This window comes from Meles meles, chromosome 5, assembly GCF_922984935.1.
Source record: "Meles meles chromosome 5, mMelMel3.1 paternal haplotype, whole genome shotgun sequence".
Lineage (NCBI taxonomy): Eukaryota > Metazoa > Chordata > Mammalia > Carnivora > Mustelidae > Meles > Meles meles.
The window spans coordinates 85562598-85577730 of NC_060070.1; the positions used below are offsets into that span (position 1 = coordinate 85562598).

The 15133-nt window shown below is 51.4% G+C and overlaps 1 protein-coding gene across 2 annotated transcripts in view; it reads right to left on the reverse strand.

Moving 5' to 3' along the window:
• Window positions 1-15133, reverse strand: part of CPNE5 (copine 5) — an 88825-nt gene that overhangs the window by 34517 nt on the left and 39175 nt on the right. The window contains exons 7-9 of one of the 2 annotated variants that reach the window (XM_046006700.1): window positions 14026-14085; window positions 11837-11887; window positions 11479-11542 (exon numbers count right to left, since the gene is read on the reverse strand). In XM_046006700.1, the coding sequence (XP_045862656.1) occupies window positions 11479-11542; window positions 11837-11887; window positions 14026-14085 (175 nt within the window). The remainder of the gene's footprint in view (window positions 1-11478; window positions 11543-11836; window positions 11888-14025; window positions 14086-15133) is intronic. The other variant, XM_046006701.1, reaches the window with a different exon arrangement.

A 15133-nucleotide genomic window follows, 5' to 3' on the forward strand; every position in this document is an offset into this window, starting at 1 on the left:
GGGGTCTCATTCCATCTTCAAACAACCCCACTGGGCAGGTCTGATGGAGCAGTGCGGGGTGGGGGCAGGGGCCAAGGGTGAAGCAGGTGGATTCTGGAACCCGCTGCCCCAGTTTGAATTCTGGTTCTAAACTTTCTAGCTGTGTGACCTTAGACAAGGCAGGCAACCCCTCAGTGCCTCAGTTTCCCCTCTGTAACACAAGGCTAATCACAGCACACACTTCAAAGGGCTGTTGCAAGGACTAGAGGCAAAGCCCTTGGCAGAGTGAAGTCACATCAGTGTTGATGTGTCTCAGTCCATTTTTTCACGCAATGGCTCAGAGAGCTGAAACGGCTCACCCAAGGCTCCTCTGAGCTGGGTCTGCCAACCCCAGAGCCCTCACTCTGTCCACACTGCCTCATCCCCTCACACACCAGGTGGCTCCCAGCAGACGGTCAAGATGAAACTTCACTGGGGCTCCTGGGTGGCACAGTCAGTTAAGCGCCCGACTCTTGGTTTCACCTCAGATCATGATCTCAGGGTCAGGGGATGGAGCCTCTGCGCTGAGCTGGGGGTCTGCTTGGGATTCTTCCTCTCTCTCTCCCTCTGTTCCTCCCCTTGCTCACATGCTCTCTTTCTCTCAAATAAATACATCTTTAAAAAAAATGAGACATCACTTTCACACCCACTAACCCATGAGAAACCCACCCAACTCTCCAAGGTGAGGGGCCTCAGGCTCAAAGAAGGGAGTGACTCCCCCAAGTTTGAGACGCAGAGCTCTGGGTATCTGACTACCCTGATCAGTTCATGGCCCCGGCTGACACAACACTCAGCCCAAGAGCACAAAGAAGCTACCCAGGCCCTGGAGAGGACTACTGGACCCCTCCGTGGCCCCCCGTCCCTCAGCTTGCTGCGGCTGACAGGGCCCTGGGCAGAAGTGCCCCCATATCCTCCTCTCCAGCCATCCCCATGTGGCCTCTTCAACCTGAAAGGTGTGCATCCTGACAAATCAGCTGCCAGGTGGCCAGAGCTCAGAGCTTTGTCGTCAGGTCCCTGGGGCCCAGCTTGCCCTTCAGAACCAGGGCTTGTGGGAAAGTCACCTAGCTCTCACACTGCCCCCTTCCTCTCTCTGGGGGCCGGTCTCATGAGATCAGTGTCCTATAGCCCTGTGAAGACCAAAATGGTGGCAGAGATGAAAAGATAACTTCCCCCAAGTTTGAAGGACGTGGCCAAAGGTTTGAGGGTAGGTATAATGGTTAAGGATATGATTGCTGGGAGAAAAAAAAAAAAAAAAGAATATGGCTGCTAGGGCCAGGCTGCCTGCTCCGGCTCTGTCCCTTTCTAGCTGTGTGACCTAGAGCAAGTTGTTCACCCTCTCTGGCCTCAGTGTTCTCATCTATAGAATTGGGTGCCGGCAGCCTACCTCAGAGGCTTGGTGTGAGATTGAAATGAGTCAGTATGACGATAGCACTGGAAACAGGGTATGACGCCTACCAGGGGCCTTGTACGTGCAAGCTATCATGGTTATTTGTATCCTTGCCCCTCCCTGTACCCACGACAGGGGTGGACTCTGTCCCCTCCCACCCCCACCCCTTCACACACCTTCCCTCAGGACACCTGACAATAGCAAACACCGAGCAGCCCTCCTTTTTCTCATTCGTTCATTCAACACACATTTATTAGATACCGTAGGCATGGCCAAGTCACTGAGCTCTTTATCACCTTTAGCCCTTGAAGTAATCCTTTGTTGCTTTTTTATCAATGAGGAGCCAGGGGGCGGAAACAGCTACCCTGGCCAGGATCACCAGTGGGCAACTGGTAGACCGGCAATTCAACATTAATGAAAAGATTTCCAAGTCATGTCTCTTCCGGCCCCCCACTCTGCTCCCTGAGAGAGAGAGTGCTGTCCAGTTCATGGGGCCTGCTGCTCTGGTTTCTTCAGACTCTGGGGTGGGTATGGACAGGGAAGGGCTGGCCTCTGGTTAACCTGGGCCGCAAGTGCCCCCTCAAGGGAGGTGCTGAGGAGGGGCCGTGCTGAGGCACACAGAGGGGCCCAGGTAATGATGGCTTTCCTCATGTCCCTCTTCATGGCCCACCTGAGAGGAAGAAGGAGCTGGACTGCTTACAAGGACTAGGCTTGCAAGGCCTAGGAGCCCCAGGAATCTTAAGCCTCCAGAGAAATCTAGGACGTCAGACCTGGAATAAGAGACCGACTTCTTTATTGAGCACTTACTACATGCAAGTCACTGTGTGAGGCCTTCTCTTTATGCACATTATTTCACTGAATCCGCATAACAACCATATGAAGTAACTCTGCTACTCTCTCCATTTTATAAATGAGAAAACTAAGGGTTTTAAATCCTGCCCTGTGTCCAAGGTCACACAGAGGGTCACCCAGGCGGGGCTTTCCCCCTCAGCCTTGCTGAAAGGTCTCTAATCTTCTAAACCTGCCCCCTGCAGTCACTGTATCTCCACAGCAGAAAGTTCCAGTCCTATCCTGTGTTGGAGGGAGGGAACATTTTAAATGCCTCCTTGAGGAGCTTTACTCTGTGGCCTAGAAAAAGGAGGAGGCCTAGGACCAGGTGGGCTCCCAACGCTGGCTGTAGAACTGGTAAGGCCCGTGGCAAAGGGAAAATGGGACAGCAGGCCTTTAAACCAAGCATAGGCCCTACGGGACTGCACTGCTCTGGGGCTCACGAAGGCGGCCCTTGCTCCTCCCATTGGGGGCAGCGGGCTGTAGCATCAGAAAACACTGACCTGGGGCGCCTGGGTGGCTCAGTGGATTAAGCCGCTACCCTCGGCTCAGGTCATGATCTCAGGGTCCTGGGATCGAGCCCCACATCCGGCTCTCTGCTCCGCGGGGAGCCTGCTTCCCCCTCTCTCTCTGCCTGCCTCTCTGCCTACTTGTGATCTCTCTCTCTGTCAAATAAATAAATAAAATCTTTAAAAAAAAAAAAAAGAAAAAGAAAACACTGACCTTCAGAGTCTGCTGAGGACAGCAAGGGGCACAGCCCAGCAAGGTGCCCTGAGTTCTGGGCTCTCTGCCTCAGTTTCCTTATCTGTAAAGTAACCTGCAGGACGTGGTGGGGGGATGCTGTCGGGGACGGGGTGGCAGTGGAGAAGGCTGGCACTCAGGAGTCCAGAGCCTCTCCAGCTTCCCCAGCATATGCCTTGTCTGGAATTCCAGGTGTGACCCCCCGCATCTGGAGGTCACCCGAATGAACACAGGCAAGCCACATACAGCAGCCTGCAGTGACTGACTCGAAAATTACTACATATATTGAAACAGCCAAAAGCAATGCCATAAAATCCAGGGGCCGAAGCTCTTATTGGTGCTTCCTAGGAGAAGCCCTCAAAGCCCTGAAAGGTTAGGAAGGGAAGGAGGAACAGTTGATGCAGAACGTTACAGGTCATCACTCCCAGGACCACTCAGTGCTCCCCCAGGAGGTCCACTGTTCCCCACACTGCACCTGACACAAAACAGTACGCAGGAGCCCAGGCCATCTGCTTGGAGCCACACTTCTGCCACCCATCCGCTGAGCAGCCTGTGGCAAGCGATGTCACCTAAGCCTGGGTGGTCGCCTCTGGAGAAATGGAGTAGGAATGCCCCCTGTGATCCCATCGAGTAAAGCAAAGGGCCGATGTCAAACACCGGTCCACAATGTGGAGCATGGAGCGCCTGTCAGAATGGGAAGCAATGCCAATGTTCATAGCAGCAATGTCCACAATAGCTAAACTGTGGGAAGAGCCGAGATGCCCATCAACAGATGAACAGATAAAGAAGGGCGCCTGAGTGGCTCAGTGGGTTAAAGCTTCTGCCTTCAGCTCAGGTCATGATCCCAGAGTCCTGGGATCGAGCCTCGCATCGGGCTCTCTGCTCGGCAGGGAGCCTGCTTCCTCCTCTCTCTCTCTGCCTGCCTCTCTGCCTACTTGAAATCTCTGTCTGTCAAATAAATGAATAAAATATTAAAAAAAAAAACAGATAAAGAAAATGTGGTACATATATATAATGGAATACTATGCAGCCATAAAAAGAAATGAAGTCTTGCCATTTGCGATGACATAGATGGAACTAGAGGGTATTATGCTGAACGAAATAAGACAATCAGAGAAAGACAATTATCGTATGCTCTCACTGATATGAGGAATTTGAGAAACAAGACAGAGGATCATAGGGGAAGGGAAGGAAAAATGAAGCAAGACGAAACCAGAGAGGGAGACAAACTATAAGAGACTCTTAATCTCAGGAAACAAACAGGGTTGCTGGAATGGAGACGGGTGGGAGGGATGGGGTGGCTGGGGGATGGACATTGGGGAGGGTGTGTGCTCTGGTGAGTGCTGTGAATTGTGTAAGACTGATGAATCACAGACCTGTACCCCTGAAACAAATACTATACTAAATGTTATTACAAGGAAAAAAAAAAAAAAAGAATGGGAGCCGACGCTTGTGGACTGCCCATCTACTCCTGGGCTGAACCCTATGCAACCGCACCGATTCACTGGTGTCTACCTACAAAAATGGCAGTAGAATATGGCTCTGCCTGCTCTGTGTCCAGCAGATCCTTTCACGCCTATTGGCTCCTTTAGTCCTTTCACCAACCCCATGAGGCAGAAACTATTATTAGTCCCATTTTAAAGATGGGGAAACTGAGGCCCAGAGAGGTTAACACCCTTGCCTGAAGCCACACAGCAATCTGGAGAAGCTGGGATCAGAACCAGATGGTCTGGCTCCAAAGCTTAATAACTGAGATTTCACACAATGACCCCGCATCATCCTGATAAGTTTAATTATGTTCTGTAGCCTCAGTTTGAGGAGTCAGAGAAGTGTGAAATCCATTTTAGAAAAGGCCTCCTCCGTGCAAACTAGTTAAAATTACAGGGGAAGAAAAAAAAAAAAAGCCTGGCTCTGAAATTCAGCTAACTGGAAAAATCCTCTGGGGAGCCACACCTCATTCCCACCGGTGGCAAATCCGTGAGGTGTTGCTGGCCGCTCATTCTGCCGCTCAGCCTGATCCACCCTCCCTAAAGAGGTCTAGACCGGCAGGCGTTCACCCAGAGCCCCTTGTGATCGTTGGTACTGTTGTGCCATTGCTGTATCCACGGGGATAAAACAGACCTGCCTGTGAGACTTCTGGGGTGTGACCAAGGCAGGCTTCTTCCCTCTTGGGTGCGCGTACCCCATGGAGAGTCCTTGAGACAAGGCCCTGTAGCCGTCTGGGGACTCTGCTTTTTTTCTTTTTCATTTTATTTTATTTAAATTCAATTAATGAACATAGAGTGTATTATTAATTTCAGAGGTAGAGTTCAGCGACTCCTCAGTTGCTTAGAACACCCAGTGCTCATTTTATCATGCAGCCTCCTTAATGCCCATCCTCCAGCTACCCCAACCTCCTCCGTGCCCCTCCCCAGGGACTGCGCTTTTGAAGGTGGCTCTGAGTTATGTCAATAGTCATATGATATGGACAAGGTTTTGACCGCTGCTTTGACCGCTCCCCTTAAAGGCAGGTTGGTGAATGGACCCCAGGAAGAGTGTGGGAAGTGGCGATAGATGGACTGGGCCCCCAGAATTAAGAAGCAGCCAATCCGGGCTGAGGTCAGAGGTCCCCCTGTTGGAAGCTTCAGCTGGAGGGTGGGGCTCTCCGAGCACGTGAAATGCTCTTCCCAAACCAGAACCATCTCTGGACTCCACTGTGAAGATAAACAACTCCTGCAATATATAATTTCCTGCAATTTCTGCCTTTTCGCCCTGTCGTTTTAAAAAACATATTAAGTTCTTCTAAAACAGCAGGATTGCCTCAATTTGCATCTTTCCGCATGTTAATCAGGCTGCTGGGGAGATTACAGCAAACAGCCATTCACTTCTGGATGGCCCGCCTACTGTAGCTTGTTAGCTGTCCCCGACCCAGAGAGGGTCCTGCAGGTTAGAGTTCAGGCCCAGAGGGCAGCAGGTGGGCTGAAGGCCAGGAGAGGGTAGCCACACCGGGGTGGGGGTGGTGGGGAGGGAAGGAAGCTGGGCCTTGCTGGCATGCTACAGGATCAGAACAAGAGTAAGGGACGTACAAAAATTTAAAAGGCACCCAAAAGCTCAGCCATCAAAATCAAGATTTTAATGTGAATCTTGTAAAATCAAAATCAATGCAAAAACCCGTGACAAATAAAATATCCCCAATTCAAATAAAAGCCAATTTTACAAATGAAGAAACGGGAGGCGGGGGGCAAAGAAGTCAAGTAACTTACCGGGAGTCACACAGCTAGTAAGCAATGGCATTTGGTCTGGATCCAGAGCCCAAGTTCTTAATCACCCTGCCCTCCTGCTCACACACTACACCCTAAAGAGAACTTTTCGATAGATGGTGGAACCACAGTGACATTTATTGGCTTCTTTTCAAAGTTTGCCGAGAAAAAAGATATTGATTCAAATGAAAAAGAATCGTCAGCCCCAACTCTGAAATTCAGCACGCCAGCAGGAGGGAACACAACCCAGAGCCAAGAGTGATTCTGTGAGCTACAACCTCTGGGAGGGCTCCTGCATTCACAGAAGGGCCTAGAGCCCCAGCCTGTCAGGATAAGACTGCAGAAGCGCAGGGCTTGGGGTGCAGGCATTTTGGGATATCCACGAAGACCCCGTAGGCTAGAGCTGATTCGAACGCAGATGGTGGGTGTAGGAGTTGATCTAGGAGATCGGGCCTGTAACTACACATTGACTATAATAACCACGTGGGGGTCAAGCTGGGTTTTCTCTGCCGGCTTCATGACTGACTTCTCAAACAACCTCATCAGCTGTACATCTGTTGATTTGGTCATTCAGACGCTGAAAACCCCAGACTGACCATTTGCCCTCCCACGCTTGGAGCCTGTGTGTCTGGGATACCAACCAAAATCCATCAACTAAAGTTCAAAAGAAAAAAGGAATGATTTGGCTAGGAGGAGGTTCACGGCACTGTGAATGAAACTGTTTCCTCTAAGAGAACAGATTTAATAAATTACGGCCATCCATATGGTAGAGGAAGAATTATACAGCTATTAAATATAGGTTTTCAAGGAATATCAAATGACATGGGAAAATAAATCTGGATACCATATTCTACTAATCAGAAGAAAAAAAGCTATATACATAAACGCCTAGAAGAAAGGAGGAAATGCAGCAAATACACCGAAATGTCAACAATGATTATCTCTTTGTATTTTCTATCACGTCCACTGTGACCATGTTATTTTTTAGCATCAGGAAAAAATGTTTTGTTTTGTTCTCTTTTTTTTTTTTTAAACCAGAGGGATGATTTCTAAGACCAAAAAAAAAAATTACAAGCTAACTTGTAAAGGGTGGTGTGTGACTGCTGGTTGTGGATTACACAGGACACTTCCATCTCTGCTAGCCACGACACACATCTCTCCCAAATATCAACCTGCATACTTCCGAGTCTCAGAAACCAGTTCACCCCGCTTTAACCTGCCTCTTTCTCCTTATCTTTCTCCCAGGACTCTTCCCTCGGCCCCATTGAGACACTGGGCTCTCCCTGATGTCTGTCCTGAAAACAGTGAGAGTCCTGACTTTATCAAGACTCAAAACTGCTAAGCAGGCCCACTATAAGACCCTGCACTATCTGGCCCCCATTCCCACCTCTCTCCCTCTCTGGTGTCACTCATCACTATCTTCCTGCCCCAGGGCCTTTGCACAAGCTGTTCTCTTTGCCTGGACCCATCTTCTTCTAGGTAGCTGCAAGGGCTTATTCCTTCACCTGTATGTATTTGGCCCTATTATGTGGTATTATCCATGGATTTTCCTTCAGGACAGTAAAGAGTGCTATAAAATACTTGCTATTTAAAAAAAAAAAAAAAAAGGCAATGGGTCTGATGAAGTTAAGGACCCCTGCTGTACTGTGATTGCTGGTTGGCATTTCTGTCTCTCACACTAAATTAGAAACTCTGGCCGGCTGGGAGGGCAAGAACTGAGCCAAGGCCTATTTGCCAAAACAAATAAACGAACACATGAGCAGGCTGGTGATCTCTGAGCGGGGGCGGCTAGGGGCAGCTACTGGTGAAAAGCTTTGACTTCCCTGGCTTGTGAGAGGCCAGCTGTTCTCTTGCCAGTGTGTACAGGGACCTGACTGGAAGGCAGTGAAAGTAGCTACCTGGCCAGGAACTCTCTAGAAGCCCAGCCACTCACCACGCCTGCTGAAGGCTCCTGGCCCCACAAAGATCACAGAGCCCATGGCTATTCCATGTACTGTAAAGCTTACAGTTTCACCGTGGGCTCAGACCTCTGAGGCTGGCACTGCGATATGCCAGTGAATGAGATACAATACTCTGTATCTCAATGAGATACACATACTCTCTGTATCTGTGGGCTGGGACCCCTCACCTCTCCCCACCTCCCTGCCCCACGGTTGAGGATCAGACAGACTGCAAACACCAGGAGCTCAGGTCAACTGCTATGCAAACGTCGGTCAGCGTGACAGGGAACAATGACGGTATGGAACATAATTAAATCTTTGGTGACTCAGAGGCCCTTCAAGAGCTTAAGCTCATCATTATCCACATCAAGTATCACTGAATAGTATTTTGGATCAAATTCTGATTGTTGCAACTTTCTCGGTATTTAAAAATCTCGATTAGCAAGCTTTTTCTATAACCTATCGAAGCGTGCGGGTGACCCACCGGAGTCCACTCCGGTCCTTCGCTCGCCCCCAACCGCCCACACAGTCCCTACGGATGCAGAGAGGGTTTGTCTACTTAGGCAGAATGCATTCACTTGAGCAGAAAGCCCTGCTCTGGTAAGGGCGGGGGGAGGGGAACAACCCACCCTTCAGACTCCACCCTCTTCCTTTGATCCTCCCACTGAATGCCGAGCTGGAGCACAGAAGCGAATTGGTTCAGATGTAATTATTTTCATTCAGCCAGATGCTGGGAATTAGTCTCTTTTCCTTGCAAGTATTCTAGGGAAAGACAGAGCGCAGCCAAAGGCACCCCAAAAGAAAAGGAGCTGACAATCTCGAAGGAAGGGAGCCCACCCCCCACCTCCTTGCCTTGGAACAGCTTAAACCAAGGAAATGGGCTACCACCCCTGGATGAAGGAGGGGAGGGGGGGAAGGGGAAGGAGGAGGAAGGGGGAGTCACCTAATAAATACTAAACACGGGCTGTTTTGCCAATCCCAGAAAACCAGACCGAGGACAGCACCGAGCATGGTCTGGAGCTTTAGAATTCCCAAAGCACTTTCGCTTCTATTCCCTGATTTAATTAGAAACTAGGGAGGAAGTCACTGGCTGAGCTAGAAGCTGGGGGCAAACCCAAGTTAGGCTTCAAGGAATTCAGATTCCATCTTTCCGGAGACACCTGTTAGGCCCAGCCTCCTCTATGAACCCCTTCAATCCTCACGGCAGGCACCCCTATCAGCCCCAACATACAGGTGGAGAAACTGAGGCTCAGGGAGCTTAAATAGCTCTACTATCTGTCAGCTGGGTTTCCTCTCCCTTGTCTCAACCCCAGTAACTTCCAGATGGTCAGCATACACACTTGTCAGAGTTTCCACCATCATCTGGTGCTAACCATTTGGTCATTCATTCAATTGCAAATTCCCAGGAGATCTCTGTGAATGCCTACTGCACACCAAGCCCTCGGCTGAGGCCAGGCGTCAGGACCGGTGTGGCTCTGCTATCAAGTTCCTCCAGATCCACCAAAATAAACGGCCAGAGAAGCCAGAAGAATGAGCACTTGGGTATAAGCTGATGTGGTCATCACTATACCGTGATTCTGCATCTTACTTTCCCACCAGGAGCCCCGGGAAAGCAGAGTTGGGGACACCACCGCCTGGCAGTTAAAGACCCTGACTGTAGAACCAGACTGCCTGGGTTCACATCTCTTCTACCCAGTGGCTAAGTGACCTTGGGCAGGTCATTTAGCCTCTCCATAAAATAAAAACTGTAATATACCAGATATGATAATATCTCATACTACCTACAGTTTTACCTCACATGTTATAATAATACAGATAAATCAGTCAACCATGTAAACCGCTCAGCATAACTGCTCAATTAATCTTGGCTAACAACTTATACCCCCACAGTAACAGTTCTTGAACTGACCACCCTCAAGGGGTCGTCCGTGATGCCAAAGCTATTTTCGTAATAATATCACTAAGACATGGAATTTTTTAGAAGTCACCTAACACTGATATCACAACAGATTGACTGCAGAAACAGATATGAGACTCCAGCCCTCTTCTGTTCAGCCTGACATTAAAGAGATGTACAAAAAGTCCAAAACAAGGCCACTCTTCTCACTAAATGACTTTTGTTTTGGAAAATACAGTTATTTTTCAAAAAAGTTGTTATTTATGTTATCCTATAATGGGTTAAACTGTTGTCGTTTTTAAATGAGTTAATATATATTTTTTAATTTATCAATTTTTTTTTTCTAATATGGCAAATATTTACGGTTAACAAATAACCATAGTTGCACTGACTTCCCTGAAAGGTCAGAAAATCTTGTTTCTCCTCCTCCCTCCTAGGCCTCTTACCTGAGCCCCAGATGAATTTGGGTTCCCAGGTTACCCACACTCTGGCTAACTGTCCTTCTCTCCTGAGGACACACCCATTCCCACCTGGGGTTCCTAATCAACTGGAGAGGCATGCAAGGCTGGGAATGAGCCTCCATTTTTAGAATCAGGTTGACTCGGATTAGAACCGTGACTCTACCACTTACTGTCTTCGAACAGATGGTTTAGCTTCTCTGAGCCTCAATTTCCTTATTCATACAATGGGAATAACAACAGTACCTACCTCTTGGGATTGTTGTGGGGAGTAGTGACAACTTACACAAAACACCTACCCCTTGACAAATAACAACTATCATCGTTATTGAGTTTTATCATTACTATTAGCCATCCGGTCCCCCAAGCCCCTCCTGGGTGTGCTCCGCTGCCCCTTCCGCTGTCCCCATCTCCCTCTTCTCCACAGTCCCACAGAAGGAGCAAAACCAGGGGCTGCGTGGGATTGCAGCCTCTGGCTTTGCAACACGCACACCCCAACCACGCGTCCTCACTCCCTCAATCCCAAGCAGGGTGTCACCCTACTTCAGAGCTAAAAGCGAAACATGACAGCTAACTGCCAAGCACGCAGGCTCACGACTGAAAAAGCCCTCTGCTGCCAGGGCTGGAGCCAAAGCAGTCTGGGTTCAGGGAGAAAGGACCATGACGAGGAATGGAGGAGCCCCAGCCTGGAAGGCTGGGGACCAGGGCCCCAGCTGGCTCTGCCACTAATTGTGGGCGAGTTCCATCCCTTCTGGGCCTCAGTCGGCTCAGCTATAAAAGGAGGAGACAACCTTCTAGCTCAGATGTTACAGAATTCTTGGACAGCCAGGTAAAACTGGGGAGCCCTGACTTCCCCAGATCCCTCTAAGGACACGTGTGGCGCTGGGGTCACAGGGAGCGCAGCCTGTCCTCTGCCACGGCTCCACCCCCACCCCCACCAGATGCGGTCCTGAGTCCCTCTGCCACTCACCCTACAGTTGCTCAGCTCCTCAGCGGACAGGATGATGGTGCCACATTTCTTCCCTGGGACCCCACTGGGAGAGGAGAAGATGAAAGAATGGAGAGCCAGACAAAGACAGACACAAAGCCTGAACACTCCCTGAATGGGCCCTCCTCGGCCTCCCCCCTCCCCAACCAGCAGATCTGCCCAGAGCCCCTGAGAAGACAGCGTCTCCTGAAATATTTGTGGTGGTGTGGCCTAGGGCACTTGCTTCCTGGGCCAGGCCCCCCAGGCCTGGAGCTGCCCCGCCCCCTGCTCCCCAAGAGCCCGCCAGGAAGTATAGTGCCTGCAATGAAAGTCCTAGAAGCGGAAAAGCATCCAGACTCACCCGGAGGCTTCCAGACCAGTGGTTCTCAAACTTTCCATCCAAAGACCACTTCTGTGGGCAAAAGACCTCGTGGGCCAGCCACCCCACCCTGCACCCAGCTGACCCCCAGAGTCCTGGAACCTTTCAGCTCTGAGCCACTCTGATTGATCATGGGTGGGAGAGCAAGCAGCAAGAGGGAGTTAAGCAGAAGGGCTGGTATCCTCCCAGTGGTAGCTTGTCTAGGCTCTCTCCCATGGCTACCTCCCCTTTAACACCTTGGCTGGGATCTCTCCAGGGAAGAGAGATCCCATGGCCGTTCATGCAGCTCCTCAATGAGGTGGGCAACCATGACATGAAGTCGGCCCACCCAGAGAATCCCCACCAAGAGGTAGAGTTCCCAAGCTGAGGCTTCCCCCAGGGAACCTGGACCACCTCCCCCCTGGGTCAGGAGGGCCCCCTCTCCCGGGCACCAGCCCATTCCACTCCATTGTTTGGGACAAACCCGGGGTTGTGGGTCTCCGGTGTGGCCAGAGGCCACTGGGAAGGAGGAAAAAAAATGTCATGCTGTCCAGTAGCTGTTTAACTTTGGACTCATGATGGTACCTCTCCAACCCCCGGGTTCCTCGCCCAGAGACTGAGTATGTTTGTAGGCTCCATGAGTAAGAATGTGCACACACAGCGCATGGCACCAAAAAGGCCCCCAAGGAGCACCATTTCACTCCCTGCCTCCTTTCCTTCACAATCTCCCCAAGCTGCTAAAATCCAGCCCCACACCTCAGGCCAGCCTCGAGGCTCCCAGCCTGCTGTCTGCAGAACACACTTTGAGAACCACTGATGGAGCTCTTCCCAGTGCCAGCTTCTGGAGAGAGAGGCTCTCAAGTATAGGAGGCAGAGGCGCCGGCCCCTGAGGCTGAGACAGCCTAGATCTCTCCACATCACGAGAGTAGAGTAGGGTCCCCTGCCACAGGCCTGCCAGCTTGTCCCTTTAGACATGGGCTGGTGAGTAGAGTGCCCCCGCTCTGGTCTGGCCCTCCCGGGTATAAAGACATGATTTGTTTGACCAGAGAGACGATCCTCACACCATCCTCCTCCGCCAGTGTTTCTCCATCTGTTCCTCCCTCTGCCTCTGGGCCCTGGGCCCTTCTTTGATTTCCCATCTTCCCTTCCCTCCCCTCCAGACCCAACCAGCTCCCACTGGCCTAGGACCTTCCTTTTGCTCCCACATTGCCTTTCCGGCCCTCCCTCGCTGCTTCTCTCCCAGACTCCTGCTCCGTCTCCAACTGCTGCTTCCATAACTCTCCGTGTAAATAAGCATCCACACCCTTCCTGGGCTGTGAGCACCCAGGGCCCCCAGAGGCCCCTTCCCCATATCCAGCGGCCCCAGCAGCCAGTCCAGCGGCTGGGACCCTGGCTCCTAGGAGCTCTCAGCAGGGAGAGGGGAGTTTTGCTTACTTAGCCAAAACGCTCAACAGTGTGAAGCCCCTCCAGGCTGGCCCCCCACCTCGGGGGGGGGAGGGAGGTGCAGATATTCCCTATCCTACCCCACCCCACACCCTCTGATGAGGATCCTCCCTCCAACCCGGAGAGGGAGAGCAGGAAGGAGTACCAGGGCAGGGGAGTGGTGTGTCTTTGTTGCATGTAGTTGCATGAAGCCCGCCAAAAGCAGATGGTTGGGGTGGAGGCCAGGGGAGCAAGCGAGGCAGGCCCACCAGAGACAGGGAGCAAATACAGAAAGTAAGGATTTAGCAGAATCTATTCTGCAAGGAGGCTGACATCCAGCAGTGGAAGCAATGGAGGGGAAGTGGGGTAAGAAGCTAAACAGAAGGGAGGGACAGAGGGAGGGGAGAAGGGCAAGAGGTTGGAGGTGGAAGAAACCAGGACAGGGAGAGAGGAAGGGCAAGTGCCCAGCTCCTGCTGGCCACTGGAAGCAGCCCCTACCTCTGCTCCCCACTCTGCTCCTAGAAGTCCCATGAGCCACTGGGGTTGGGGATGTCGGAGCTGCAGCTGGGTGTGGGAGGAGCCGGCTGCAGAGTGGCACTTGTGCACACACTCTCTCTCTCTCTTTCTCCCCAACCCCCATCACCGCCCTGCCTGACCGGGACTGAAGGCACAGTGGTGGGAAGAGGGCCCAGGCCTGGACACTGAGGCCCCCTCTGCAGAGCCGGCTGGATGTCTGAGGACTCCAGGGCCAAGGATGTCTGCTGACCTACCCGTTGGACACAGCTGGCATGGGTTTGCCTGTCCTGGAATTCAGGCTGAATGCTCCTATCCTGTAGAGAGAGAGGCAGAGAGAGTATGTCATGAGTCAAAGCCCCCGGTCCTGAAAGGCCAGAGCACTTGGCATCAGAATTCTTGGAGACAGGTATCTGTTCCGCATCAAACATCAAAACAGGACCAAGAGCTGCAGGCCAGAGGAAGGAGAGGTCTTCCTCCCAAACCTTGCTCTGAGGTGCTGGGTGACTCTACCTCGGGGGTCCTCAAAGTGTGATCTGGGGCCCAGCACCGTCAGCATCCCCGGAGAATGTGTTAGAATGTAAGTTCTCAGGCAGCCCCATAGACTAAGGCGGGGGGCAGCCAAAGGCTGTATGCTTTGAGGACCACTGCTCTACCTCTAGACTGTGAAATGGGGAGATTATCACGGGAGATCAGAGAAGCTGATGTCAGTCTAGTCCTGAAGAGATGCCCCAGGGAAAGGGAGGTGTTGTGCATGGGTCTAGCAGGGAGACGAGACAGACACATGACATTTTCAGTATGGAAAACAGGTCCCCCTCCTTCACCAATCCATCATCTCCGAGATCCTGCTGCCCCCCCAAGGCTTGCCTCCCCAGCTGTTCCTGCCGAGGTCTTCCTCAATCCACTCAGCAGGTATGCCTGTGCACCATGGGTGGGCCAGGTGACAGCAGGGAAGAAACAGACCGGAATGACAAGTGGTCTTTTGACCCACATCTGGGAGCCGAGATGGACAGGCACACACACTCACTCTGGGAACCCGAAACTCTATAAACCTCAGAGCCCTCCAAACCTGGGTGTTTTCCCTATTCTCAATAAATGATAGCATATATCATTATTCTCTGTGAATCCAGAGAAGGAGACCTTTTCAGGGACAGAGAGTCCTCTCCAGGCACCCTGAAGTTAACATACAATTAGTGGGAGTCAGAGACAAGGGGCTGGGAGAAAGACCCCCTTTCCTGACCATAATGCATTCTGCGCTTCTTGGTCACGGTGAGGGGATAGCACCCAGTTCAAATTTAGCAGAAGCCAGCAAAGAGCTGATATCCAGCTCAGCCTGCTCTCCCCTTCCTGCCCATCCTGCCATGT